This window comes from Psittacula echo, assembly GCF_963264785.1.
Source record: "Psittacula echo genome assembly, chromosome: 13".
In the NCBI taxonomy this organism is placed as follows: Eukaryota; Metazoa; Chordata; class Aves; order Psittaciformes; family Psittacidae; genus Psittacula; species Psittacula echo.
Window position 1 is genome coordinate 1,964,936 of NC_137749.1, and position 27,852 is coordinate 1,992,787.

At 51.3% G+C, this 27,852-nt stretch overlaps 2 protein-coding genes across 2 annotated transcripts; one reads left to right on the plus strand and one right to left on the minus strand.

Moving 5' to 3' along the window:
- Positions 1–283: 283 nt before the first annotated feature.
- On the minus strand, positions 284–13,416 carry ACAD10 (acyl-CoA dehydrogenase family member 10). Its single transcript, XM_080628441.1, has 13 exons — positions 13,253–13,416; positions 12,387–12,570; positions 11,748–11,896; positions 10,818–11,009; positions 9,105–9,263; positions 8,183–8,342; positions 7,685–7,826; positions 7,225–7,293; positions 6,453–6,634; positions 5,839–5,989; positions 4,951–5,096; positions 4,046–4,219; positions 284–3,541 (listed from the first exon to the last, which is right to left on the minus strand). Exons 2-13 carry the CDS (start codon positions 12,526–12,528, stop codon positions 3,165–3,167), a joined length of 2,043 nt encoding a protein of 680 aa, XP_080484567.1. The 5' UTR covers positions 12,529–12,570; positions 13,253–13,416; the 3' UTR covers positions 284–3,164.
- BRAP (BRCA1 associated protein) lies at positions 13,329–27,567 on the plus strand. Its single transcript, XM_080628442.1, has 12 exons — positions 13,329–13,509; positions 13,683–13,841; positions 14,969–15,170; positions 15,946–16,135; positions 17,641–17,754; positions 18,203–18,351; positions 20,523–20,598; positions 21,223–21,361; positions 21,845–21,954; positions 23,455–23,544; positions 25,427–25,530; positions 26,521–27,567. The coding sequence occupies exons 1-12, from the start codon at positions 13,428–13,430 to the stop codon at positions 26,879–26,881; spliced, it is 1,776 nt and encodes a 591-aa protein (XP_080484568.1). The 5' UTR covers positions 13,329–13,427; the 3' UTR covers positions 26,882–27,567.
- Positions 27,568–27,852: the final 285 nt, after the last annotated feature.

Consider the following 27,852-nt stretch of genomic DNA (forward strand, 5'->3'; position numbering starts at 1 on the left):
GCCCTGCGGTAGCTGGCTGAGATGAGAGGGTGGGAAGTGCCAAGGTCAGGTGCCTGCTTGGAAATCATCCCAGCTGTGGACAGGGCAGATCCAGGCTCTCTCCCACTTCTGCAGCAGCACCAAGTGCCTGAAATTCTGCCAAGGCAGAATTCCACCCTGGAGCCTGGGAGAAACTGGAGTTCAGGTTACAAGGATTCCCTAGAGCCTGTGGTCCTGGTGCTGGGCAGCCAGGGTGGCTCCTCCGCAGCACCCCTTGTGCCCCTGGGAGCAGGGATGTGCTGGGGATGCTGGGCAGATGGATGTGGCTGTGTGAGAGTGAGCTGAGGCTGTGCCCACGCTGGAGAAACTGGAGAGGAATTCCAAGGAGTGTGCCCAGCACTTTAATATTGAATTAATATTGAGCCCATCACTTTAATATTGAATTAATATTGAGCCCATAACTTTAATATTGAATTAATATTGAGCCCATCACTTTAATATTGAATTAATATTGAGCCCATCACTTTAATATTGAATTAATAGCAGACTTTACATAAAGAGCCCAGGAAGTGGCACAATTGTTCCCACAGTTCTCCTCTTGCTGTTGGCCTCTGTGGAGCATTGAAAGCCCCCACTGATGCAGTCTGCATCTCATGGACCCCAGAGAAACCCAGAGAGATCCTCTGCAGTCATCACCCCATGGAGTCCCCCCAGCTCCTCCCAGCTCCAGAGTCTCCCCTGAATCCAGAGTCCTTGAGGACTTGATTCAGTTCCCCCTGTTCCCAAGGACTCTTGTAGTGTCTGCAGGTCGCTGGAGCTGTGCTGAAGGAGAGTCACCCTACTCCATTCTCTTTATTCCCACCACCAAGTCTTGCACCCCTAGCCTGGTCATTCCTGGCCTGCAAGCCTCATGATCTAAGGATGAATTTTGTTGCCTACCTCCTGAGGCTGGCAGTGAAGATACAGACACAGCGTAAACAGCAAACACCACTGAAACTGAGCAGCTCCCAGGCTGGTTCAGTCTCAGGTCTGAGGTGGTGGCTCAGCCGTGGTGTGCAGAGTGCTGTGAACCACGCAGGACCTTCAGCCAGATGTGGGGCTCAGGCCTGAGGGGCAGCAGATGTCCCAGCCCCTTCCAGATGCCCTGGGGAATGCGGAGCTGGGGAAACAGCCTCACCAGGGATCCCACAGCAGCCAGGACAAGTCATCCCTCACACTCATGGGCCCCAGACTCATTCCTGGTATGGAGGAGGCCCAAAAGGGACAGGGAGGTGTCCCTGTGCTGCTTTATTTGGCCCAGAGAGGGGACAAATATTAGGTGCGTGTGCCTGCTCACCTGGCTAACCCAATCCATGGCCTGCAGGGTCATTGTCAGTCACTGCCTGGGTCCTGCCACTTTGTGCCTGGTGGAAGAGGATGAGACATCACATCTTCCTGCATCCCTCTACCCTGGGGCTGGCCTCCAGTAACCAGCCCTGGCTCCCTCCCAGGCTCGATGCTGTGCCCAGTGCTTTGGCCAAACGCACTTAATGCTTGCTCTGAAAGAGAAGCTGAGCTTTTCTGCTCCTTTGGAGAGGATCTCCTGGAAAACTGTGGGGAAGGGCAACCTCCAGGACCAACAGGCAAAGTCTGCTGGCTCCTTGCGCGGGCTGGGGCAGGACCAGCTGAGATGCTGCCCTGTTCAGTGGAGTGAATGTGCTGGGGCGAACCTCTGCCCTGCGGTGCCAGCTGGCACAAGGAGAGCTCACCCTTCCCCTTGGCCCTTGCCCAGTTCACAGTCCCAGCCTCTTTGGCTGTTCAGCACTGAACTGTGTTATCTTTCTGCTGCTGGCAGCAAGACTCCTCCCCTGGCTTTCACAACAGGGGCAATGCCAAGGGAAAGAGCAATGGGACAGCCAGGGAGGTGGCAAGACTGGGGGGGCTCTGTGGCCCCCAGGCAAGCCCAAGGCATGGAGCAGGGAGTGTGGCAGTCCTGCTGCTTGGAGACTTGGTGGTCCCCCCCCAGCTCTCAAGATGAGTGTTTCTGAGGAGGATGAGGAGATCTGCTCTTCTCAGCACTTCCAAACTCCCCAGAGCTGCTGCTTCCCCCTCCCTGTCCACCTTCTCAGTGGATCAGCTCCTAAGCACCCTCAAGTGCTGGGATTTGCTGGTTTCTGCCAGAGCACAAGGAAATGCTTCCAAAGAGCTAAAACAACAGATGGGATTCTTTTCTGGCAGCTAAAAGGTGGTTAAGTAATGCCCTAGAATGTGGTAGCGTCGCTAGAGTACACTGAGTATAATCTGTATAAACTCAAGGATAGGGAGGTTTGCTCTCATGACACACTCTGTGCGTGATTACTCATGACACAGTTCCTAGCAATCTATTTGAAACACCAGCCAATAGAGCCATGAGCTCCTGAGCCACAGTCACCAGCACTAGGAAGTGGAAGCACAGAGAAACCAGAGCCTGGGCAGGGCACTCAGCAGTCCTGATACCCATGTATTGACCTGCCTTGCACTGGCAGAGGGAGAGAGCTGATGCTACTCCCCTCTCTGCCACTGCCCCCTGACACGGGCAAGTCTCTTTTCTAGCTGGTGTCTGCTTCCTCCCCACCATACCAGGAATGCCGCATGTCCCTCCACTGGAGGGGTCAGGGCTGCAGCAGCAGCTGCTCTGCACAGGGGAGCCCAGGACAGTGGCAGGGCCAAAGTCTAAGCGGTGCCCCAGAGCCTGCCCTGCTGATCACCCTCAGCTTTTCACCCGATGGGGTGATAAGTCCTGGGCAGGCGACTGTTTGCTGATGGGGGTGTCTCCAAAGACAGCTCCTGCCATGGAGAGGAGGGCAAGAGAACACAAAGGAAGAAATGAAGCTGTAGGGGTGCAAGCAGGTCCCTGCTCTGAGAGACCTCCCAAGAAGCACTGGGGCGGACTCTTATCATCACTGATGGCAGGACCCTGGGGGAGCAGCACCAGCGATTACAGCTGGGCTGGTTCTATCTGCTCACCCTGGGAATGCCAGCTTCTGAACTGCTGCTTCACAGAACATGAACTCTGTTACTCCAACGTAGCAGCAACAGGAACCCATTCCCCTCTGTCTAAGCCACTGGACTCTATGAACGCCACACGTCTGATGTGACCAGGACAGCAAGGGCACTCAGAGGCATGCCACAACCCCCTGCCCTTGTGCAGGTGATGCAAAGCAACTTTAGGAAGGAGGATGTCTCACCGTCAGTTCTAGAAGAGGACGTGGAGTCCATCTGGGCTGGGAAATCAGAAACCCCCACTGGATGCCCATGATCTTGTCCAACTTGTAGTAAAGACTCTGGGCCAAACCCAAGATACTGGTGGTGGGAGTGACCAGGGGGACTTTGGGGACAGAAGCTGCCCGAGGACATGACCAGGTACCATAGCTCCTGCTGAGGAACGGCCCTCTCCGGGCCCAGGTGCTGTAACGTCGTGGGAGAAGCTGTGTGCTGGGGAGGCTGTCAAACACACGGAATCCTTCTTTGATGGCAAAATCCCAAGCCAAGTCAGCCACGAACTCTACATCCTCCGGGCTGCTTCCACTTGGGGCTGGCTTCCCTGGGGAGGAGAGAAGAATCGGACACTTTTCTTTGGAAGAGCCCATGTTTTGTAGTCACATCCCAAGCAGTGCCAACTGCCCTTGTCTGGCCCAGCCCATCAGGACGTGGGGAAACTCCTTGCTAAGGAATATGAAAGTAACATCTTGGTTTTCTCTGATAAAGACCCCCAGGCCAGGCCTGATGTGTGCAGATAAAACAGTACTGAGAGCTCACAGCACCTCCCTGCTTCTGGGTCTCTGTGGTGCTTAGTTTGAAGGTCTGGGAGCTCCACCTCTGGGACACAGCCTTGAGCTCTGAACTCTGCTCAGTCCCCGCATGAAAGAGAGCACCCAGCAACCTCTGTGTGACCAGCATCCAGCAAGCAGCAGCTGCTGGGGAATGCTCTGTGTGTGCTCCCTTTCCCCCTTCCTTCTGTTTGCAGGACACGACAGCCACCCTGAGAGTGAGAGCAGCCCTGTCTGTGTGTGTGCCCTGTGCAGAGCTGGCGTGGTGGGTTCCTCACCTGCCTCAGACTGCTTGCAGAGTCCCTGCAGCGCTGCAGCCAGCCGGAAAAAGGCAAAGGCCATGTAGAAATTCCAGTTCTCCGGTCGCTCCGCTCCCCCGTGGCCACAGTACATCCGGGAATACTCCTCTGCCGTGGGGATTCCCAGGTGCCCCAGATCACACTTCCTCAAGCCTGGAAGGTGTGAAGAGGCAACAGTGAGTCAGCAGTGAGGAGCTCAGAGGTTTCTAGGGATGATGTGAGGCTGGTGGCAGAGCCACAGAGCTGTGGAGCCTCCTCCATCCAACACCTGCACTGGTTCCATACACACAATGGGTTTAGCACCAGCCCATAGAGGTGAAGTGCAGATGGGGCAGTTTTCTGACTGAGAGATGTTCCTCCTGAATGCTGGAACCATTTTCCTCTGGGGTTAACCTTATACTTTCAACAAGTGTGTAACTCTGTGGGCAAACTCCTCCTGGGCTGCCCTGGGTCACAGCTCTCCCACCCACAAGAGCTCCCCAGCTTCACAGCTGAAGTGAGAGGGAAAATAATCCAAATGGATCTTTAAATGCAGTTCTGCAAGCTGTGGAGCAGGGCCTTGGCATCACCACAAACAAAGGTCCCTGCTCAGGAGCAGGGTGATGGCACCAAGCGGGACAAATGGGTGACAGACATGAAACAAACTGGGGATGGGGTGACCACGGAACAGTGACAACTGCACATGCAGAAAGATGTTTCCATCCTGCAGGGTTCTTTAGGGAAGGGAGAAATGGGAGAGCAGGGGACACGGTAGAAGATGCACAGCTCCTCCCAGCTGCAAGGAGCCCAACCATCAGCTGAGCTCTCTGGGCAGGAGTTAAATCTGTTTCTGGGCTCTAGTTCCCGTCTTTGTGTGTCAGATGTGGCTTTGCCACTCTCTGTACCTCTCAGTGCACTAAAGTGAGGTGGCAGGAAGTAGGCCATACAGCTATTCGCCAAATCAGCGATGGGATCTCCTAGAGCTGCAAGCTTCCAGCCAAGGACAGCAAGGACTTCTGGCCTGTCTGGATGAAAGACCAGGTTGTCCATCCTGTATTGGAGGGAAAAAGAGATCAGAAAGGTCTCAAGACAGGGAAAAAGATCCCAGTGCTCAGCAGCAGGAGGTGCTTCCAGTGCTCTTCACAAGCTGCTGAGTCTTCAGGAGGCTGCACCAGTGAAACATTAATTTCTGCAGGCAGAGGTCAGGGAGGACAGAGATTACTCAATAGTGAACTCCCTGATTAATGATGAACTGAGCTGTGCTGTGAAGAATGAAACCAACTTATTCAGAGCCTCAGATCGTTAGCAGATGTTACAGGACAGGCCAGCCAAAAAGTGAGGCAGGCAAATCACTGTCCAAGGGGATTTCCTGGTCTTTTCCAAGGCACACAATGACTCCAGGCCCTGCACTGAAATGTGCCTGATGATGTGTAGTAAAGCCTTCCCCAGTCTGAGCCCCAGGAGAGGGCAGCAGCCTACTGAGGAGGAAACAGAGAGGGCACCATCCTGCCAGGGTGCAGAAGAGTTGATCTGCCAGTGTTAGAGCAGCGTTTACGGCAGTTGGGCAAAAAAACTCTGCAAGACCCATGAGGCAACATGATCACAGTGGCCCTCTAGATCTCATCACCTGCGGGATGCTGAGCTTGACCCAGAGCCCAGCTTTTGGAGTGCTCTGAAGCTGCTGTATCAGCCCAACTCAGCACCTCTCTGGTGTTTATATATTGCTTTACACTCTGTGCCCCTCTCTGGTGCCTGGGATGTGCTCCAGGGCAGTGCTGGCAGCCAAGCAGTACCTGAAATCACCGTGCACAACTGTTGTCTGCTTGGAGTCAGGGAAGTGCAGAGGCAGCCACTCGATGAGTCTCTCCATGGCTGGGATAACACGAGTTTCCATAGCTCGGTACCGCTTGGTCCAGGTCTCAACTTGCTGCTGAATGTAATTACCTGTAACAGAGGAATGAAGGCTCTGAGGGAAAGGGACTGGCACAAAGAGGCTTCAACAGAGATGCATAGAAGATGCATGAAGAAAAAGTGAAACAGCCAAACAGATCCAGCACCCTGCGACAAGCCTCAGGAGTCCAAACTGATGTAGCTCTGCAGAGAGACTGGAGGAGCTGAGGAAGCTTGGTCAGAGACGGCAGCAAACAAGTTACTCCTGCACCCACACACAGCCCTTGCTCATGGCAGGAAGCTTTGGGGACTGCTGACCGGAAACAAAGACCTGGAGGATCTAAAGCAGCTCCCCACACCCTCACACTGCTCCTGAGCATGCAGGCACCCTGCTGCCCAGCTGCACTCTCCCTGCTGCCCCCAAGTTCAGCTCAAGCCCCGTACCCGAGCTCATCCCTTGAAATGCTGATATACAGGAGAAGAAAACAGTGACAGAGGACACACAGGCTTCTCTCACCATGCTCCCTGAGCTCCTCCAGTTTGGCTGCTTTGAGGTCTACGCTGTGGATCTTAGACAGGACTTGGCTCATGGCAGCATAAATAGCTCTCCGTTGGCAGGGCTGCAGCGCGGGGAAGGAGACGTCGCTGTAGATATGGCCAGCACAGTGCTCCATCAGGTAGAAGGGTGTGCCAAGGGTGCTGGGGAGCAAGGGGAAGCAGTGGGGCTGAGGTTAATCCTGCTACCTGCCAGCCCTCAGTCTCACCTGGGCTTAGGCTGCTGTGGGCTGTGGAGCTGGGCTGTCAGACCGCACACAGGCACCACAAATGATGGACACACATTTAACTGCAGTGCAGAGGCTTTACGGCTGCAGGGATGTGAGCATGGCTGTGCTGACTGCAGGCTGCAGGGGTGTCCTGGCTGCAGGCTTGCTGCTGTCATGGCTGGGGATCTTGGGGCAAGTCTGAGGGCTGGCAGTCAGAAACATCACCTCCTTATTGGAGCCCTGAGTGTACTGAGTCAGTGGGAAGCCCTAACCACTGCTTTAGAGCTGCCTTTCAAAGACAGCACTTGATTAACTGCTAAATAGGACACACCTGAACCAAGCCAAATAAAAGTGTTACTGTCCTTTGAACTTCCAGAGGCTCCTCTGGCCTGAGACTGGACAAACATTAATGAGCCCAGTGCACTTGGTGAGATCTGGTTCCCTCTCTTCTCCCCTCCCTCTCCTCTTTGCAGGAATCTGGCTGAGGTTCTCAAGCACAGAGTGGAAGGTGAGGGACAAGATTACCTTCTGTCCTCACAGAGGGCAAGTACAGTGGGAACAGGAACACCAGCTTCAGCAAGGGCCTTCAGTAACCTGCCAGGGCAAGCCAGAGAGCTGTGTCAGCACAGAAGGGCATTAGGGAATCAATACTAGAGCTGCAGTGTTGCCAGGCAGACACACGGTATTCGAGTCCTGTGCTCAGTTTTAAATACACTAAACCAACACGGCTGGGGGTAGGCAAAAGAAGCACACCAAAACCTGCACGTGGCCCTGAGACCCTATCCAACACACTCTGGAAAACCAAGGGGAGATCCCAGCTGCTCCCCCACAAGTGTCCTGCTGCTGAGATCACAGACTGGGATACAGAGCTGTGTGTCTGTTGTGGAACAGGCTGGAATAGAGCACTGTCCCTAGGACGGGGTTGTTTGGGATCCACAGGAATCCTTCCTCCACAGCTGGAATGAGGAGCAGAGCTCCTTCTCACCTGGATTCCCTTCTGACAGCAGAGCCTGAGGGATGTGGGCTGTCAGAGGGCTCCTTCTTCAGCACTAGCAAGCGATCTCCAAACCTGACAGAATAGGTCTGGGTGGAGTGTCCATGGCCAAACTGTCGTAACACCAATGGGCCTGCAGGGAGAGAGCAGGGGTCAGCAGAGCCAGGAGCTTCTATAGCTTTTACATCTCCTCCTTGCAATCAGGAACCTGCACCTTGCTCCTGTGTCCCAGATCCCTGGGGAGCGTGGCAATAGCTCACAGATGGCTCACAGACCAGGAACATTCCTGGCATCAATTTGTTGTGCTGAACCCCTCGCAGATGAGGAAGTCCTTAAGTGTCATTTCCCATTTCTGGGATACACTGACAGATCACTGAGTGTCCGTACTGTTTGCTTGGAGGTTAGGAGCCTTCTGTTGTAAGATGGAAAGAGCCAATGGCTCCAGAATAGGTGAGCTTTGAGGCCGAAGAGCAGGAAGCACTGTGATACCTGTGCTGTGCTCACCGAGGACATCCTCAAGGTACTTCTGCAGGTTGTCTTTTGGGATTTCCATGCTTGGTCTGACTGCACGGGTATATGGAACAAACCCTTGCAAAGGGAAACCCAGACACGTTTCCAGCTCTTTGAATGCCACTTCTGGATCATCCACCTGAAAGCAGGAGGGAGAGAGTAACATTGGGTGATAGCAGCAGATAAAATTGCCTGGGAAAGAAAGAGCTCTGCACGCTTGCAATGTGACTATCTGTGAGCTCCACAGCACTGATCCACTAAGACACACAGGGATTCACAGGTCATTCCCTGCCAACATAGAGCACCATTGCTAATACTGAGCCTCCCACCTTGGTCTCTATTCTGGAGACATACCTGTCATGGTGGTACAGGCACTGTGAGCTTGGGCTGGGCTAAGAGCTGGAATTCCCTGTGTGCAGTCCAGGGGAGCAGAGTCCACTCTTGGCATCAGTTCCATGCTTCCCCCAGTGGTCCCCTCACTGCAGTAAACCCCTCATGCTCACTCTCCCCAAAGGTGGAGGTTAACCAGTCAGTCCCAGCTGACTGATCCATGATGCCCCAGAGCTTCTAGAAATCCATTAAAATATAGCTTATTTTCTCCCACCTCAACCATACATTAGGGCTGTTTCTCTAACAGGGAGCTGAGATCCATAAGGAAGTGACTTCTCCAAGGTTACACTGGCTGTTGGGTTTAGAGCTGTGAATGAAACAGTGCAGCCTGCCAGGAATCCTCCCCTTTAACCCCACCACATCCTGCAGGAATAAGTACAGGCTGAAACAAAAGGCTTTGGCAACACGAGTCTGCCACTGCCACTTGAAAATCCTGAGCCATTCAAGTCAAACACAGCTTCTGGACTTAAAAACCATAACCAAAGCCCACCCTGGTTGCTTTGCTTTGTACCTGCACCGTTTTAATGCCAAGCTGAGCTGCTGCTTTTAGGTTCTGGCTGTTGTTGTCGAGGAAGATGGATTCCTGGGGGTGAATGCCCAAGCACTCCAAGCACAGCTTGTAGATCCGAGGGTCTGCCTTGCCCGTCCCTTCCCGATGGGATTCAACCATCTACAGCAACAACAAACGGATTATGCATGAGCCTGTTGTGACCACAATCATCTGCAGGGGTGGAAATGGAGGATGGGAGAGTGGGAAAGAGACTGCCAGTCTGATTAGCATGTGAAATAAAGGACATGGAGGGCTGACAGAGCTGGACAGGACATGATTCAAGTGACAGCATGGGTGCCAAGGCTGTGGCTCTTCCAGACCAAATCAGCTAAACAGGATGAGCCAGTCCTTCAAGGGAAGATATCCAGCAAGGACTGGATATCCCAGACCATGCTGAACCAATTGCTCAGTGCTGTCCAAGAAAGCCTTGGGTTGCACCACCTTCCAAATGATCTGGGAAAGCGATGTCCTGACCACTACACCCATCGACCACACAGCAGCAGAGATGTTGACCACAACCACCTGTTCACATTGGGGACAAAGTATCGAGTCAGTCTCTGAACACTCACACTGCCCTCCCAACCGTAACAAATTCAAGCAGTATTTCACCCTGGCACTGACAGACACTCCAGGAATAGAAATGAATCTATTACATAGATATAAAAGCCAATGCTAATGGAAATCCACATTCAATTAATTTTTTCCCCCACTAATTACTGTGCAGTGCTGTTGCTTGCTGAAGAGCCACACCACATGAGTGATGACACCAGATAGGTGATGGTTAGTGAAGGGCTTTCAAACAGTCTGGGTTGAAAAGGAGTACCACAGAGCATCCCAACAGAGCATCACTCTGCTATCAGAACTTCACAGGCACCAGTGTCACTGCACGGAAAGCTGAGTCCATAACAATGTAATGGTGACAAGGTGACTCTTCTTCACATATTTTGTTGTCTTAAGGCTATAAACCAAACTTAAGTCACAAATAAACTCCTGGAATGTGAAGATTTGAGTTGGGGCACACAAAAAAAGCCACTTTTCTGTCACGCAGAGCTGAGTCCCCACAGCTGCCTGTCAAAGTGAAGCCCCTTGAACCAGCCTGGAGGCTCGCAGCTGATCTGCTTCATCTCTGCAGCAGGAAGCGTGCTGGGAGAGGGGTCTCTGCCTGCTCAGCAGGTCAGGCAGATTGGCGTGTTGGAGTTGTGGGATTCCCAGTTCCTTGGGATGAAGCAAGCTTTAAAAGGACTAAATATAAAGCAGGCGGGGGCATTGGGGAATGACATTTATTGCTTGTATAGTGTTCCAGCTCCTAAGCCCTTTATCAACCTATTATCTCCTTTATCTATATAAAGATATATCTATATCTATATCTATATCTATATATACGTTACATCTATAACCTTTATCTCCCTATGCCTGTTACACAGATACTTGTGGCTGTGTGGGCATTTTGCAGTGAATTTTCACGTGCACAAGTACCTGCCCCTCACTCAGACCCTCTCCAAGGCGCAGTCACTGCAATGAATTCTGCCAGGAAACACCTTCACAGGCAGTTACATTTACAGCTGCTAACACGTGCTGCTGGCTGCCCGTCATTTGGTACCTGCGTGTAAAGAATTCCACTTGCTGCTTCCTATAAACCTACAGGAACGCATTTTAGGATCCATCCAGGCTTACCACATCAAAGTGCTTTTGTAGGGCCAGGAAGCTCTTCCCATTTAGCAGGCAGAAGTTGTCCATTAGAAGAGCTGTCTTAAGACCTTCTGCACGGATACACTGTACTGCTTCTGCCATTATGGGGAGCTGTTTTATCATCTCCTTTCTGATTAAGTCCGAGAGCAGAGAGTCCACTGGAACACGGACGTTTGCCTAAGAAACCAAACCCCAAGAATGATCATTACCCAGAGATTGGTTTTAAGCAGGGAAGAAAAGCAGAGAGCTTGGGTAGGTAGATTGCCTGATCATCTTGGTGTCCTGCTTCCTTTGGCAGCAGAAGGCAGGAGCTGAAGCTCCCAGCTAAATTGCTTAGACCAAATAAACCAGTGTTCTCACATTACTCATCCTGCAGGAGCAGCAGCAGAGATCAAGGGCTGATTTTGGGAGAGAGAAACGCACCAGGACTGCGTCTGCTATGGAATCAAGGCAGGTTAGAGAGAAATCCTGCAGGCAGGAAAGGAATCTGCATTTTAGACTGAGCTGTTTCGAAAAGGCTTTATTCGAAAGAGGATTCCTAATGCTGTGTTGGAGGGGCTTCTACTGATCCTAAGAACCATGGTCTGTGTATGAAGTAACAGCAAAAGCCTTTCAGCTGGTTTCTGGCCCTGACTTCTCATCTCCACTGATTCTAGAGGTGTTGTGAAATGAAACCATTCAGAAACATGCAGGAAGAGGCTGGTGGAAGCGAAGGCAAATTCAGCTGAACACCCAGCCTGGGTACCAGAATGATGATGGCAGGGAAAAGTCTGCCCTGAGCAGACAGCAATGCTTCCTGGATGCTACATGCAGACCCTTCCAAAGGACTGCTTTTAAAAGCTGCTCTTCCCTCCCTTCTGGATTCCATTCCCCTGCAGTCAGGAAGCACAAAGAGAGGAGGGGGTTTTGGCTTACAGTCCCAAAGCACTGCCGGCCCAGTTCCTGCAGAAACTCCACAGTTGTCAGCTCTCCTCTCGTGTACTTCAGGGAGAGGCTGTTTTCCCCTCCAGAGAACACAGCTTGCTGGACGGTGCCGGCTGGAAGACAATCCCGGGCCTCCCAGTCTGCATAGGAAGAAAGCAAGGAAAGAGCATGTTTGGCATCATCAGAACTGAGAAATCATCTTGGAACCCCTTTGGGGTCTGACCCATCCACCAGCACCCATGAGAACTGACGTGGAGCGGTGCAGTTTACCCAGGCACAGACAGGAGGTTTGGACATTCCCCCAGCTGAAGCACCTCACCTCTATTTTCAGTGTGGTACCTTGGGGTGAAAACATGGAGCTGTTAAAGTGTGCCGAAGGGCTGTAACGTTGGGTGGTATCAGACAGCGTCACGACAGGGCAGGTTCATCACCAGATGGGTTCAGGCGCTGACCTGGAGCTGTCAACACTGTTGCCAGTCAGTGTTTTGGTACCTCTGACGACACCACAGGTACCATCATCATCATGGCAAGCTCCTGAGCGTCACCAGAACCAGCAGCAACCCACAGGGTCACCGGGAATCTACTTTCCCTCCATGCCTGGAAGCAGCAGGAGCAAATGAGACTACGCACCCGCGGCGGTCTTGTAAGGGGATGGCAGGAGCGCTCCGCCAGCGTGGAAGATCACAGCTCTGTAACAGCACCATCCAGACCAGCTCCGATGCACTGAGCCCAGCAGGTAAGGGGCAGTGCGGGCGATGCTCCATGGGTACATCCTGGGAACCACGCTGAGGGTGGTAGGGAGACTACACCTGGCCTGTATGGACCGAGGAGATGGGATACAGGACACAGAGCATTGAATTACAGGGTTAAGTGTTTATTCACGTGCATGAAGTGCCCCACCAAATGTGGTTTTACACAGGGTCCTTATGCCCTTCAAAGGTACAGCATGATTTGACTAAACACTGACACACATCACTAACACACTGCTGATTACAAATCACAGGAAACCTTTGCAAAGTGACTCTATCCTTGCTGCTTCTCTAGTGATGCAGCAGACCATGAAGCCGGTGCTGCTCAAGTTAATTGTCTACGATGCCAGACAACGCTGGGAGGGTTTCAAAGACCTATTATAGAGGCTATAGGATGCTGCTGTTTTGATTAGCCAGGGTATCCTTCATCCTTCACGGACACCTTTATGCCGTGAATCAAAGTCCTTATTTCCATGGCTGGGCTTTTACTTTCTTTTACTTCACCGTGAACCATAGCACAGCCCTGAGCTGCAACATACCAGTGTGGTGGGTGCGAGGGGAAAGGAAGAAAGAGGGGTTTTAATGCTTTAATTAATTATGAGGGTGTTCTTTAGCCAAAGGGGATGAGGCCTGAGCCCTCCATCTTGGCTGCATTGCCATGGTAACGGGGCCCATGGCCCCTTGCCAGTAAGGGGCCGGCTTCCCCTCGCCAGTCAACCGCCGCCCCCCGCTCTCGCGAGAGCTCACCTCCAAGTCTCGCGAGAAGCAGCGGGGCACCGCTCATAGCCCCCCTGAGCCCTCCTCCTTCTCCTCTTCCTGCTCCTTCCGCCGCCGCCGCCTTACGTTTTACGTCACCGCGCCGGGGTCAGAGGGGAGAGGCGCGGGAGGCGGAAGCGGCGCAGGCCCCGCGGAGCCCGGGCCCATGAGCGTGTCGCTGGTGGTGATCCGGCTGGAGCTGGCCGAGCACTCGCCGCTGCCCGCGGCCTTCGCCTACAGCGCGGCTGGTGAGTGGCTCCGGGCCGCTCCGGTGCCCTCCCCGCCGCGGTCCGGGGCAGCGCTGCCCGCCGTGGCGGGGGAGGAAGCAGCGCCGCGGCCCGCAGGCGCCCGGGGAGGGGGTCGGGTGTCGGTGGGTCCCGGCCCCACCGCAGTGTCCCAACGCCGGTTGTTTCCTGCGCAGCTCCGGAGATGGCGGCGGAGGGCACCGGCGCGGCCCCGGCTGCTGTACCGGCCTGTCTGGAGGGGAAGGGCCCCGGGGAGCGGGCGGCCATCCTCCACCAGCACCTCGGCCGCAGGGAGATGACCGACGTGATCATCGAGACCATCCAACCGCGGCCAGGTACCGGCCTCCGGGGGATGCGGTTCGGTTGGTGCTGGGGTGGAAGGGGACGTGGCCCCGCGGGTAACAGTTGCCTGTCGGTGTGGGGATGGTGGGGGTGCTGCTGGGGTTGCAGGTCTTGAGTCACTCGTGTGGTTTGGGAAGCAAGGAGAGAAGTTGGGGAATGTGCGGAGAGGGGGCTGGGTATTCCTGGTAAATGTTCCTTGCTCCATAAAGGTTTGTTTCTTAATGGAGCACCTCTCCTGTGGGAGCCAGGCTGAGAGAGCTGGGCTGGTTCAGCCTGGAGAAGAGAAGGCTCCTTAAGGGGAGACCTTAGAGCAGCTCCAGTGCCTAAAGGGGCTGCAGGAAACCTGGAGAGGGGCTTGGGACAAGGGCCTGTAGGGACAGGCCAAGGGGAACGGCTTTAACCTGCCAGAGGGGAGACTGAGATGAGCTCTTAGGCAGAAGCTCTTCCCTGTGAGCGTGCTGAGGCGCTGGCCCAGGGTGCCCAGAGAAGCTGTGGCTGCCCCATCCCTGGCAGTGTTCAAGGCCAGGTTGGACACAGGGGCTTGGAGCAAGCTGCTCCAGTGGAAGGTGTCCCTGCCCGTGGCAGGGGTTGGAGCTGGAGGAGCTTTAAGGTCCCTTCCAACACAAATCAGACTGGAATTCTATGAGTTTATTTTGGGCTGTGCCACAGGCTGGTCAGTTTTTTGCTTGTCAGCATTGCTGCTCCATAGCAGTGAGTGTGTTCGGCTCTGCAGGTGTTTAAATTCCCTGACAGAGAGGAAATTTAAAGCTGGAATCTCCAAGTCCAGGCTGCCATCGGAGGAGCTGCTTTCTCCAAGCCCTTGCTCAGCAAACCTGTCTTGCTTGTCCCGTGTTGACACGGGTGCCTGTTGGGATTTGACTGGCACAAAACGCACTGCGTTTGATCCACAGCACTGGGTCCTACCAGGGGCTTGTGCCGGGTGCGTGGCAGCTCTGGAGTTCCCTCTGGGACAGCAGAGATGAGCTGTGTCTCGTTCTGCTGCTTTCCTGGGTTGGAATTTGACTTCTCTGAGCTGTTGTGTGCATGCAGGCTGTGCTTGGGGAGCAGAAGATGCTTCTGTTGCACCATTAGTAATGTGGACACCTTTGATTTGTGTAAGATGAAACAAAAGCTGCTGTGGAAGGAAGAAAAGCTCCAGAGGCTGCATCTGCTGAGGACAACAATAAACCTGATGATCAAAGCAAAGAGCATGAGGCTGCTCCTGATTCGCCTTCAAAACAGCTCCCAGACCAGATCTCCTTCTTCAGTGGGAACCCCTCAGTTGAAATTGTTCATGGCATCATGCACCTGTACAAAACAAAGTAAGGGTGCTTGGATAATTGCAGCTCTAATGGGAATGCTGCTCCTGAGTAATGCCAGCACCTGGCAGGTCGGGTTGGTCACCCCGGGGCTGTGGCTCCTGAGCTGGGACAAACAGGAAGGTGACTCAAAGCAAGAGGGCAGAAGGGATCTGATGGTGTTAGAGCTGGAGGCTGGCCCCATCCACCAGTTGTGGGTGATGCTGCTTCAGGTGTAAAGGTGCAAGATGAATGCAGGTTCCTATAAGATGATCTTTGGAAACAGCTTCTGAAGGGATCTCATGATTGAATTGTGGGCCCTGGGGTTGTGGCAGCAGGCCTGAGGAGCTGTCAGGGGCAGGAGGCTTCATCCTGCATTTCAGAGATTATTATTCCATGCCATTCCCATTTAATCACATGAGAACTGCCATGTCAGGTCTTACTGAGACATAAAATAAGCATTTAAACTGGTAACAAGTGTTGCTCATGTGTCCTAGGAATAGTTCTGAGCGTTTGTGGCTTCCCAAATTCAACAGTTTTTATAGGAAAACAGATGTCCAATTATTCCTGACAAAACCATGGGGGTTTGGAGCTGCCCAGTTTAATCTGGGAAGGAGTAATAGGGCAATGTGGGTACACCAGACACTCACCACTGCCTTCCTTCTCTCTCTTTATATACAAATAAAGAGAAGGATAAGGTTGAGAACAGAGTTATCAGGGTAAGTTGTTGGGAATGTGTCCAGCTGTGCCTTTGCCCTCTCTGAAGTGAGCTGAGGCTGTGTCACTGTTGTCTCCTCAGCAAGATGACCTCTCTGAAGGAGGACGTGCGGCGCAGCGCCATGCTGTGCATCCTCACCGTCCCTGCTACCATGACCAGCCACGACCTCATGAAGTTTGTGGCCTCCTTCTACGAAGTGATCGAGCACATGAAAATCATCCGAGATTCCACTCCAAACCAGTACATGGTGCTGATAAAGTTTAGCTCGCAGGTAAGAGCTGGAAGTCCCTTTGCTGTAGGGACTGTTGTACATGGTTGCTCTTTAGGAGGGCTCCCTGGCTTTAACCTGCCTGAGGGGAGACTGAGATGAGCTCTTAGGCAGAAGCTCTTCCCTGTGAGGGTGCTGAGGCGCTGGCACAGGGTGCCCAGAGAAGCTGTGGCTGCCCCATCCCTGGCAGTGTTCAAGGCCAGGTTGAACACAGGGGCTTGGAGCAAGCTGCTCCAGTGGAAGGTGTCCCTGCCCGTGGCAGGGGTTGGAGCTGGAGGAGCTTTAAGGTCCCTTCCAACTCAAGCCATTCTATGATTGCGCTGTGCTGAGCAGACAGGACCCAGCCAGCTGGGCTTTGCTTGTATTTTGAGAAAGACTTGTTCTGCTTTTCCAAGGAGCTGGGTGGTCTCACAGCCACTGCCAGCACAGTGTGGAACGGGCACTCACCCCACAGCTGAGCCCAGGGGATGGATAAGCAGACAATAATTTGCTGCTTACAGATCTTCTATGTAGCTTTAAGCATTTTCCCCCCTGCCCATTCCGTGTGGACCCTCTCACTTGTACCTTCTCTTCTCCCAGCTGAAAATGACTCATTTGGGGTTCCTGGAGAGGTTTTCCCCAGCTGTCAATTTTGTGTGAGGTCCTTGCCGTGGTGCTGTGCAGATGCAATGTTTGTTTGTGGTTTGTGCTCTTTGCAGTAATTACAAAGGTGCATTTTGTGTATTGCTGCATCAAATGACCCTGGGCTAAAGAGCCTTGCACAAATCCATACACTTGCACTCGGTTCACCCTGCAATTCCTGTTTCCTAGGACATTCCCTGAAGCCCTGTTCCCCAGGGACCCCTGAAAGGTGTCTCTGTAGGTGGCAAAGGAAATCTCAGGAACCTTTATGCTCCTGGTTGGAGTGACCAGGAACAGAGGAGGGTGGCACTCAGCTCACTCACCTCAATCTGTTGCAATGGTTTGTGAGACGAAGGGTTTGGGGAGGTTTCTGTGTGTCAAAAGCATCCATTTTCAGGTTTTATGTTGGTTCTGCCTGCTTGCAAGTGGCTCTCAGGCTCCCAGCATACTTTAGTACATCCAGAGCATGCCTCCACTGTGACCAGCGACGTGGGTTCTTGCCCACACTTGAATTGTTCCTTCCCGACACAAGTGTCCTGCAACGTGGCCCTCTGAAACTTTCAGAGACCAAATTTGCTTTGCGAAGGTGCTGCAATTGCTGACAAAGGGCAAAACAGGTGCTGAAGGGAAACCCGTTACCCCTGCTGAATGTTCAAGTATCAGAGTAGCTGTCACTGCTGTGAACTTCACTTCTTGTCTTCAAGTGGTGATGCTAAACCCAATGCCAAAATGCAGTGAGTGCTGGCAGGAGCTGGCTACGAAATCCCTCCTCTGGTGTTACAGGGCTTGTTGGCAGGGGGAGGAGAGGATACAGCAGACTGCTCTTCCTCAATTGTATCAGCTGGGAGCTTTCTCTTTCTAACTGGCTTCCTTTGCTTTGCGCACAGGCTGATGCAGACAGCTTTTACATGGCATGCAATGGCCGGCAGTTCAACTCAATAGAGGAGGATGTTTGCCAGCTGGTGTATGTGGAAAGGGCTGAAGTCTTCAAATCAGAAGATGTAAGTTTGATTGGGTTTGCTTTCCCTGCACTGCAGAGAACTTTAACAGGATTATTTGGACGGGGCAGTGTTGCAAGAGTTGCTTCACTGCATCAACCCAAGCCGTTTATCCCATCCCAGTGTGACTTGGGGGAGTTTGTTTGGTGACTTTGTGGCTTCATGCCTCCTTGCTGCAGTGTCTTTAACCTAAACCTGCCTTGGGGGTAGCTCTAGTGAATCCAGAAAACAGAATGGGCCTGGCTGCAGGTGCAGCAGCTGTACCGAGCCCATGATGTGAAGAGGATCCTTGCAGTTGTAAGCACTGTGTAGACTCATGGGATACTTCTAGTGCTTTTGTACGTTGGTGCCAGCAGTAATGGGAGTGAAGTTTGATGTTTTCTTATGTGGGTGCTTCACTTACGGTGGTTGGAAGGTGCTGAGCAATTTATCTCCCCTTCTTCTTTTGAAGGGGGCCAGCCTGCCTGTGATGGACCTGACAGAGCTCCCGAAGTGCACAGTGTGCCTGGAGAGGATGGATGAGTCCGTGAACGGGATCCTCACCACGCTGTGTAACCACAGCTTCCACAGCCAGTGTCTGCAGCGGTGGGAGGACACCACGTAAGAGCCTTTGCTTTAGTTCCACATCTAAAGCTCTTGTTTTGAGTGTGGTGGTTGTGTGCTGACAAGACTGGTTCTGCTTATCAGAATGTGGGGGCAGGAATTACTGCAAGTTCTAATGCTCTGGTTTTTTCCCATTAAGGGACTCCCAGAGAGAAATCTTCCTGCCAAAAGTAATTGAACAATGTTTCCCATGGGCCTTGCTGCTGAGGCAGGAAGGGAGTTGTAGAGCAAAGCTGATTATTGTAAAATACCATAGGATAAAAACACAGGGGTAAACAGCAGGGGATGCACAGCCAGAATGTTTCGCTCAGCCTTAGGTGTCTGTTCAGTCCCTTGTTTCCTTGGTGTAGCTGAGGCTGTGCTGTAGGTTTGCACATCTGTCTGGAGCTCAGGAGTCTTTTTGGGAGCCCTGCTGTCCTCCTTAGATACTGTCTTAGATACTGGATGGGGATGAAGAGGAGCAGGGTAAGAGAAGGCAGGCAGGGGGACAGGACAGGAGAGTGAGGGGAAAGGAAACAGTGGCAAAATCACTGAGTAAATCAGGGAGGGAGCTGCTCTAGCCAGGCTGTATGATTCGAGGTGGGTATGGACTGAGTGATGGGAGAGGGCTCAGGGAGACACCCCAGTGCACGAGGCAGGGCTGGGGCTCAGATCTGCATCTGGCCTTACAGCAGCTCTGCTTTTTGCTCTGCCAGCTCTTTCGTGTTCCTCCTCTTACCTTCCTCCCCATCCCTGTAGATGGGGATTTCCATGTGTCTGAGCTTCTGACTGCAGAGCCCTGACTGGTACCCGGGTGCTGCTCACAGTGCTGCATGTTTTGCATCCTCTGGACACTGTTCTACTGCACATCAGGCAGCTGTAGATTCTGTAGCAGGCTGCTGCTGAGCTTCACTCTGTTCTTCTCTGTCACTAGTACCTGATTCTCTCTGATTCAGTGTGAGGAAAACGTTTACCCCTCTCTATATCATTTATAAGCCAAAGTAACAGAACCTCAGGTAGGTTAATGACATTGGTAGCTATGCAAGTGTATGGGCTGCTTTGTTCCAAAATCAGTTTCAATTTGAAGCAGTGGAGCTCAGCCAGTGTAGGAGCAGGATCCAAACCAGCACTTAAATATCTAATGTACCGTTTAAGCAGAACTTACACTCGCAGTTCAGAAGGATGATAAAATCCCTGTCCACTTTGCTTTGGCGCCACGGAGGCTGGAAGTGCCTGAAGTTGTATAGGAAGCTGACTGCAATCCAGTTGTCTCCTCCCTTGGATATTTCTGTAGCTTATGCAGCAGCTAATGAAAAATGCATAAGAACAGTCCTGGCAAGAGGATGCTCAGCCTCAGTTACCCTGTTCCCTGGCTGAACTCCTAGGGCTTAGGGTCTGGACAGAAGCTGGTTGTGGGTCTCCTGTCTTTCTTTCAGCATATTGGTATTGTTTCAAAAGCAATCAGAGCAGACTCTCTCCTACTGATTCTTTTGGGGTACAATTATGGGATGCTCTGCCTGGAAGGGCTGAGATGGATTCCATGTGGGTTGAAATTGAAGCATCTCCTCGTCTCCTTAGGGTTGTTTTGAGTACCAAGGTATGTTTGCAAAGAGACAGTACTTCCCTTTGCTACGTGGCTGCCCTCAGCAGTGTGTAGTTACAGCCTCCTTCCACAACAGCATGTACCTGCTGTGTGAAACCCTGCAGGTGGTGGAGAACTGAAGATATCAGTTGGCAGCAGTCTGGAGGAGCAATGTTTAGAGATGTGTAACACATCGATACAAGTGCTTCTTGCAGTGTCGGTGGCTCAGCCAGGGATGTGTTTCTTGAGCACGGTCATGGCTCTTTGGCTTACTGGCAGAGGCTGATGTTGCTGGCAGCCCCACTGGTGCTCTTGGTTGCAGATGTTCTCTACGGTTGGACGGCAGCAAACCCAGATCAAGCTGAGACTGTGAAATGGCTTTGGAAGAACTGCTCTTTGTTCTTCTGTCACTCAGTGGCTTAAGAACAGCCTTGTGTGGAATGGAGGACAACGTGAGTGGGGTAAATGTGAACTAAGAGATGCACACATATAGGGAGCATCCCACTTGCACAAGGCATTGACTTTCAGCTCTCTGGCTTGCTTTTTAATTACTGTAATATTAAAATGGAGCTGCTTGTGTCTCATCATGATGCTTATTGCCCTCTAGGTGTCCTGTCTGCAGATACTGCCAAACACCTGAGCCAGTGGAAGAGAACAAGTGTTTTGAGTGTGGAGTTCAAGAAGTAAGTAGGTGGGTGGATGGTGAGTGAGATCTAGACTAAATCTGACTGCACAGCTGCTCTAGTTGCTCTTGGGGTTAGTTCTGTGGCTGCTTTGGGGCTGATTTTACCAGTCGGTGGTGCATCTGCTTTCCTTTTGAGTTGGAATCCGTACCGGAAGGAATCTCAGCTCCCAGGTTTCCTGTTCTGACAAATCTTTCTTAGGAGGTGTTAGGATGTAAGCTGATCAGAGTGTGTGTGATGAGTCTGATAGCAGGCAGCTAAGCTAACACTGAACCTGGGGGTCCCTTCTAGTCTGTGCTCTTCAGAGCTTGCTTTTGTGGTCCTGCTGAGGCACCTCATTCATTAGCCAAAGCCATTCTTCCACGCATCCTGTGATGTGACATCAACATGCCCAGCACCTGCAGCCTTGTAATTGCCTCGAATGAGCAGGTACCTCCTTCTCCTTAACCTTGCAGCTGAGCAAGGCTTTCAAGGAGGGGGGAAAGCAAACACTTTGCTTTCTAGGGAAGTGACTGGATGTACCCAGCATCAAGAGGCCATCCGTGCCTGACCACACTTCCTCAAAGCACTGACACCACCACTTGACAGCACTGTACATACAGAGCTTCCTTCCTCTGTTGGCAGAACCTTTGGATCTGTTTAATCTGTGGGCACATTGGCTGCGGCCGGTACGTGAGCAGACACGCTTACAAGCACTTTGAGGAGACCCAGCACACCTATGCGATGCAGTTGACCAACCACAGAGTCTGGGACTATGCTGGAGGTAAGTGCTCTGTTCTCCCCCCTTGGAGGATGACCTTGTTTGTAAAGCAGCTTTGGGGACTCCTTAGGAGGAGTACTTGAGGCAGAGTTTGCTTGGAGATTAAGGAGTTTGCATCTGTACTAATACCTGGTCTTTTGGGAACATCCATCTCCTCTCTAATAGCAGTTTTCATGGGTCTGCAGCAGATGGAAGGGGGAGAATGTGATTCTGTAATGATCCGGGGCGGTCCTGGAGTCTCTGTGGAATGTGTTTGTTAATCCCTTTCCATCAATTTGCCCTGAGGAATGGGAATGGGCTGTTGTAATAAATATCCTGTAAGGTGTCTCTGCGAAGTCTGCTAAATAACAAATACATCTGATGTTGGCTTCCTGCCTTGCTAATGTGCTGCTGCAGCAGTCTGCATGGTTAATTGTGCTGCATAACTGGTGTCAACCTGGGTGTTCTTAAGCTAAAACTCCCTGTGGTTGAATTTTGTTTCTTCAGATAACTACGTCCATCGCCTGGTTGCAAGTAAAACTGATGGGAAGATAGTTCAGTATGAGTGTGAGGGAGATATGTGTCAGGAAGAGAAAATTGATGCCTTACAATTAGAGGTAAATATTTTGCCTTGTTGGACTCTGCATTGTGCTGCTGGGTGGAAGCGTTTCAAATCCAGATACGACTACAGTTCAATTACATCAGCCTATGCAGCAGCCCTGCTCCCTGCCTGGAGGCAATCATCTTCAGGCACAAGCAGGATGGTTTTGCTGCCTCTTTTTTTTTTTCCCTTTGAAAAAAACCCAAGCTCTTGTTGGCTCCACAGAGCCAATGCAGCTCAGTGGAAGCTGGCTGCAGCTTCGTCCTGTGCTCACTAGATTGAAGATGAGCTGGGTATGCTGCTCTGCTCGGCTCACTGGAGGTTGAAATGGGTCCATACGTCCAGATTCACCCAACAGAACCTTCCCAGTGCATCTGAGACTTGGCTTAAGAGCCAGGATGTGTGTGGAGCTGTCAGATTGAGTAGTTTAGCTTGTAAAAAGAAGGGAAGAATTCCTAGCTGTGTGCTTTCCTTGTCTATCAAAGAAAGCTGACAGGCTCCACTGATTCCAGCCCTGTTCTCCTCCCTTCTCTTGAGCAGATAATGATTTTAGGGGTGGATTTTGTACCTGCTGACCAGCTTCTCCTCCCTAACTAGAAGGGTAAAGGAGAGAAACTCAGAATCACTGCTCTACTGAGCAGGTAATACTGCAGCATGATTTCAGCCGCATTAGACACAAGCGTATCTGAGGAGGAGCAGCCCACAGAGACCAGACTTCATAAGCCTATTGCTCAAATAAATGCTTAAGTTGCTTTACCATGAATTTTCTGAGTAACACTTAGATGCTAAACCAGGTAATTGTAACCCTTTCTATTCCTGAGAGATCGGTGCTTAAAGTGTGTGAGACCTCTCTATCTAGCTGATAAGATGTAAATGTTTCTAGAAAGAATGAATTTGACAGTGTATTTTAGCACCCAGATATTACTGAGCGTGCAAGGCTTTTTCCAAACGTTTAATTCTATGATGAATGCTTAATTTGGTGCTTATTAGCCTGATGATAAGAAATGATCATGTTTTCCGACCTTCTCATAACTCATTTGAAGAACCAGAAGGGAAAAGAAGGCATATCCTTGTTCAGATGCCAAAATGTCACTGGAATGGGCTGTACATGTTGGAGAAGAATAGCTGTGATTTGTTACACACAGCTGAGGGTGTTTTCCCAGAGTTCTTCTTGGTGAAGCCAGATACGTGCATCCTCTGCCTTGGGGTCTGGGCTGTGAATGGGGAGCTCAGCAGCTTGGGTTTTGGGATCTCAGACTCCCATGACAGGATGGTTGACGCTTTGTTTTCCTGCAGAGTGTAAAACTGGTAGAGATTTATTGTTACTAAACGGAAAATCTTTAACAAGTTCTTGACATGATACTGGGTATGGTTGGGTGGAACTCGATCCTTGTTGTTGTGCTTCAAAGGCTTTGCTTAAGTTGATTTGTATATTGGAGCCCTTTGGGCTTCTCAATCAGCATAGGCACCCTTATGGGAAAGCTGACTCTTGTGTGTGTATCTTCTGTGTTTGTAGTACTCCTATTTGCTAACGAGCCAGTTGGAATCACAACGGATCTATTGGGAAAACAAGATTGTCCGGATAGAAAAGGACACAGCTGAAGAGGTGAGCTCTGGGCATGTGTGAAACTGCCAAACCAGACCCCTGGCCACTGTTCTGCTCAATGGGAGATGGAGCTGCTCGGTCTCCTACAGCTCAAGTGCTGCGTGACGTGGCCTCGCACAGCCTGTTTCACTACCAGCTGAGAAAATTGGCTCTGAGCTCTATCCCTTATCTCAATGCTCAGATCTAGCAATTTGCTGCTCGCTGGTGCAGAAGTAGGTAGATTGCCACCTCGATTGAAGGTTGATTTAAATGGGCTGCTGGGGAGACTGCAGCAGTGGTGAAAACAAGTCTGTGGTACTGCAGGATCCCTGCCTGCCGATGCCATCCGTCTCACGCTGACGTGTGTCTCCAGGGAAGGTTAGTGTAGCATAGACAGTATGACTTTAATTTGCTCGGCTGCAGAAAGTGGGAGCTGCCTTTCCGCTCCAAATGCATATTGATTTGCCCTTTGGTTTTGATCCCCTATCTCTCCTCAGCACCCTTTGGGAAAAGTTCAGAGCCTCCTCCTATAAAGCATCCTGTAAGCAGGACTGCTTCAAAATGCCATCAGCAAAAATCCAGTGAGGATATTTTAATGCTTCTCACTCTACGTAGATCCTTTCAAGTGGGTTTAAAGTGAGTCAGGATTTAGGGGTGAGTCCTTAACTCACCTTTCTACATTAACCATTTAGGATCTGCAGTTAGTGGCATCATAAATGCAGAAGCTGTGAAGTTGAAGTAGTGGTCATTGACCTTGGCCTAAAGAACAGTCCAGAAATCTTACGGAGGGCCCCATAAAAGGAAAAGATGCAGCAAAAATCATCTTGCACATGGTGAGGAAACATAAGCCACAAAGCAACTTCAAAGTGAAAGGACTATCAGATATGCCCAGATGTGATTTCATGTTTAAAGATCCTTACAGTTTTATTCATGGCACTTGCTCTGTGTAAGTCTAGGCTGGATCAGTGCCACCATGCAGTGTATTCCATTATCAGTGCTCAGGCTACTTCACCAGATCAACCATCAGCTGCATAAACATCCAGGGATTAGGGCTGGAAGGGATCAAACCTGCTCTGCATTGACTATGGCATCAGTGAAGGCGCCACGTGTGCTGACACTGCCATTTGTCCAGATTGCTCCTCCAAAAAAGCATTTTCCCTTTAAACTCCTGCCTCCACCACAAGCTTTTGACCTTAATATAAGGGAAACAAGGGTTTCTGTCCATAAATATCCTGTAAGTCCTACATCAGAGGTTTTGCTGTGTTCTGTGCTGTGCGGAGAGAATGAGCTTGCTTTTCTTCAGCAGTAAGAGCCTTGAGTTGTGAGGTAGAGGGGAAGAGGAAGCCAATGGACGTGTGTTTCTGTTTGTGTTTTGCATGAGTAAGATATTGGTGTCAGTAGGTCACTGCCTTACGACAGCGAGCTGCTGAGTCAGTGCTGAGCAAAGTAGCATGTTCATGTTCAGACTTTGACCGTGCTTCTTTGAGGTTTGGTTTAACCTGAGCAAAAGTCCAGCGTGGCAAAGCCTTAAGATGGAAATTTAAGTTTGCTGAGGATACAAAACAGTCTGAGGGAATGGCAAAATGAATGGGAATGGCAGCCAGGGAGAAGTTACGGATCTGATGCAGCTTTTGTTTGAATGGGGCGCCTGGCACAGGTTTACAGCCTGAGTTGTTGCTCTGTGTGAGCAGCTCCCACGGCAACGTGGTTCCTTGTTGGGGTGCTGCAAAGTGTAATGGGGAGGGCCTGCGTTAAAATAAAGCCTTCTCTTGGCTCAAAGCTTTTGCTTCTCTGCATGTAATAATTGGTCAAAGTTGAGGCAGCGCTCCCGAAAGTTGAGTGTCCCAATGGAAGCGCTGAGGACTTTGGTCTGTTTGAAATGCCTCTGTGTTTGTTTTTACAGATTAACAACATGAAGACCAAATTTAAAGAGACCATTGAGAAGTGTGACAGTCTGGAACAGAGGCTCAATGACTTGCTCAAAGAAAAGCAGTCTGTCGAAAGGAAGTGGGTACCGCTGCCAGGTTTGGTTCCGTGCAGCCATTAAAACTCTGCACACTGACATCCAGCAAGAAAAAACTCCTGCTATTCCTGGGCAGTTTGGGGCTATTTAAACTAGTAGACTGAGAATGCAGCTTATTTTAAACTGAGCTCTCATTTCTGTAGGTGTTCACAAACTGAAAGTGCCTGTTGAGTGGAGCGCAGCGTTTGGGCTTTTGGCTCTTTTTACATGGTCTGCATATTTAGCATTCAGTAATCCCTCCCCGCCTGCTCCGAAGGAGAAGCCAGTCTGCTTGGCAATTGGTGGGTTTATCCAAGGAGAAGAAAGGCAGCTCAGCAGAGGCATCTCACCCAGCACAGGGGAAAATGTAGCTCTTAGGAACTGCCTAGATGAAGGGTGTCAAGCATGGGCACTGTGTGGATCGCTGTGTGCCGGCTCCATAGGTGGGACCGGATGCTCCACTCCCCATCAGCCACCAGGCCCTTGGTGCTGCTGCCTGTCCAGCTATCCCAGCTGGAGGAGGGTACCCAGGCTGGTGAGCTGGAGCTCCTGCAGCTCCCCTTGCCCGGTGGAAAGGAGTCCATGTATGATGCCAGCAAACTTTCAGGGCAAAAGCAATGAGTTGTTAGGAGCAGGGAAGCACTGTCTGAAACACGAGGCTATTGATACCCTTATGGGAGCATCTCATTGCCCAGAGAAGCTGTGGCTGCCCCATCCCTGGCAGTGCTCAAGGCCAGGTTGGACACAGGTTGGACACTTGGCTGCTCCAGTGGAAGGGGTCCCTGCCTGTGGCAGGGGTTGGAGCTGGATGAGCTTTAAGGTCCCTTCCAACCCAAACCATTCCAAGATTCTATGATTTTTTTGCCAGGAAAACAAATTCCAGGTGGTGTTGGTGGGGCTGGGGCTGTCCTGAGGGATTGGAAATCAAAAAGATGTGCTAGTGTTTGATCTCTGTGTACTGTGCTGCTTTCCTGACCTGTGCTTCTCTTTGTAAGGTGCTCTCAGCTGAATAACAAAGTGGCCAAACTTTCCAACGAGCTGAAGGAGGAGCAGGAGCTGAACAAGTGTTTGCGAGCGAATCAAGCCTTGCTTCAGAACAAACTGAAGGAGGAGGAGAGGGTGTTGAAGGAAACCTGTGAACAGAAGGACCTGCAGATCTCCGAGATCCAGGAGCAGTTGCGGGATGTCATGTTCTACCTGGAGACACAGCAGCAAATCAACCACCTCCCAGCTGAGACCCGGCAGGAGATTCAGGAAGGACAGATCAACATCGCAGTGGCATCTTCTGCCAGCTCCTCCACAGCGGGCACAGGCAAACCCTCCTCCAGGAGAGGCCGTGGCAAGAGGGGCAAATGAACACCGGAATGCTCTGCTCCCCTATGGAAACCGGCCATGCTGGTGTAGGCCGGGCTCTCACCCCTTGGGACTCTGGCTGGGAATGCCCAGTTCACTAAAGCTCATCTAGAAATTGTCTTCAGAGCTGCTCATAAAACTGGCTGCGGGTCAGTGGAGGTGTCTGTGGTATTTAAAAGCATTTCACTGCACTATTTAGCTGGTTTTAGGCAGATCCTAATGCCCATTTTGCCTTCCTACCTTCTCAGAAATCATGCATTCAACTTTCTTCTTGGAGAGTGGACTGCTCCGGGGGGGATGTGTTACCTGTGCAGCACCACATTCCCCATGGGGATGCTGTGGAGTAGGCTAGGCCCAGGGTGTGAGGCTTCTCCAGTTCTCCTGGATTAAAAGGATTCTTAGTTAAGAAATGATTTCTATTTAATAAACAGTGTAAATCTGAGATGATGCCCATCTCCTTTGAGTATGCGCAGTCCTGATGCTGCACAACTGCTCGTGCAGGGGTAGAGCTGTAGTCTGGAAATAAAAAAGGAGTGAGGTATGGAAAACTAAATCTCTTTAGTAATGTAAGAAACAGAGCGAGTCCTAAAGGCTTCCAGGCTGGGTATTAAATGCTTTAAGGGACTGTGCTACTCTCTTCATTTCAAAGATGGCCTTTGAAAGGCCGGTGCTCGCTGCCTTTGGGGCAGAAAGCATCAGGTTTGTATCCTGGATGCTGGTTAATGTGGTTATTTTACAGGCACTTGGACAAACTGAATAAATCCTTTGTGAAGATGCATTGACAGCTGCCCCGGCGTCGCCATCCTCCTGGAGCAGCGTGTGTGTTCACAAGCTCCAGTGCTGCTCTCCTAGCATGAGGTGAGGAAGAGGAGTAACGCGCCAGTTTAGAACCTCTTCCCTCGTTGTCTGTACACAGACCTTGAAGGAGCTGCTACCACAGGGCTGACGTGCCGGGGTCTGGATCCAGTTCCTGT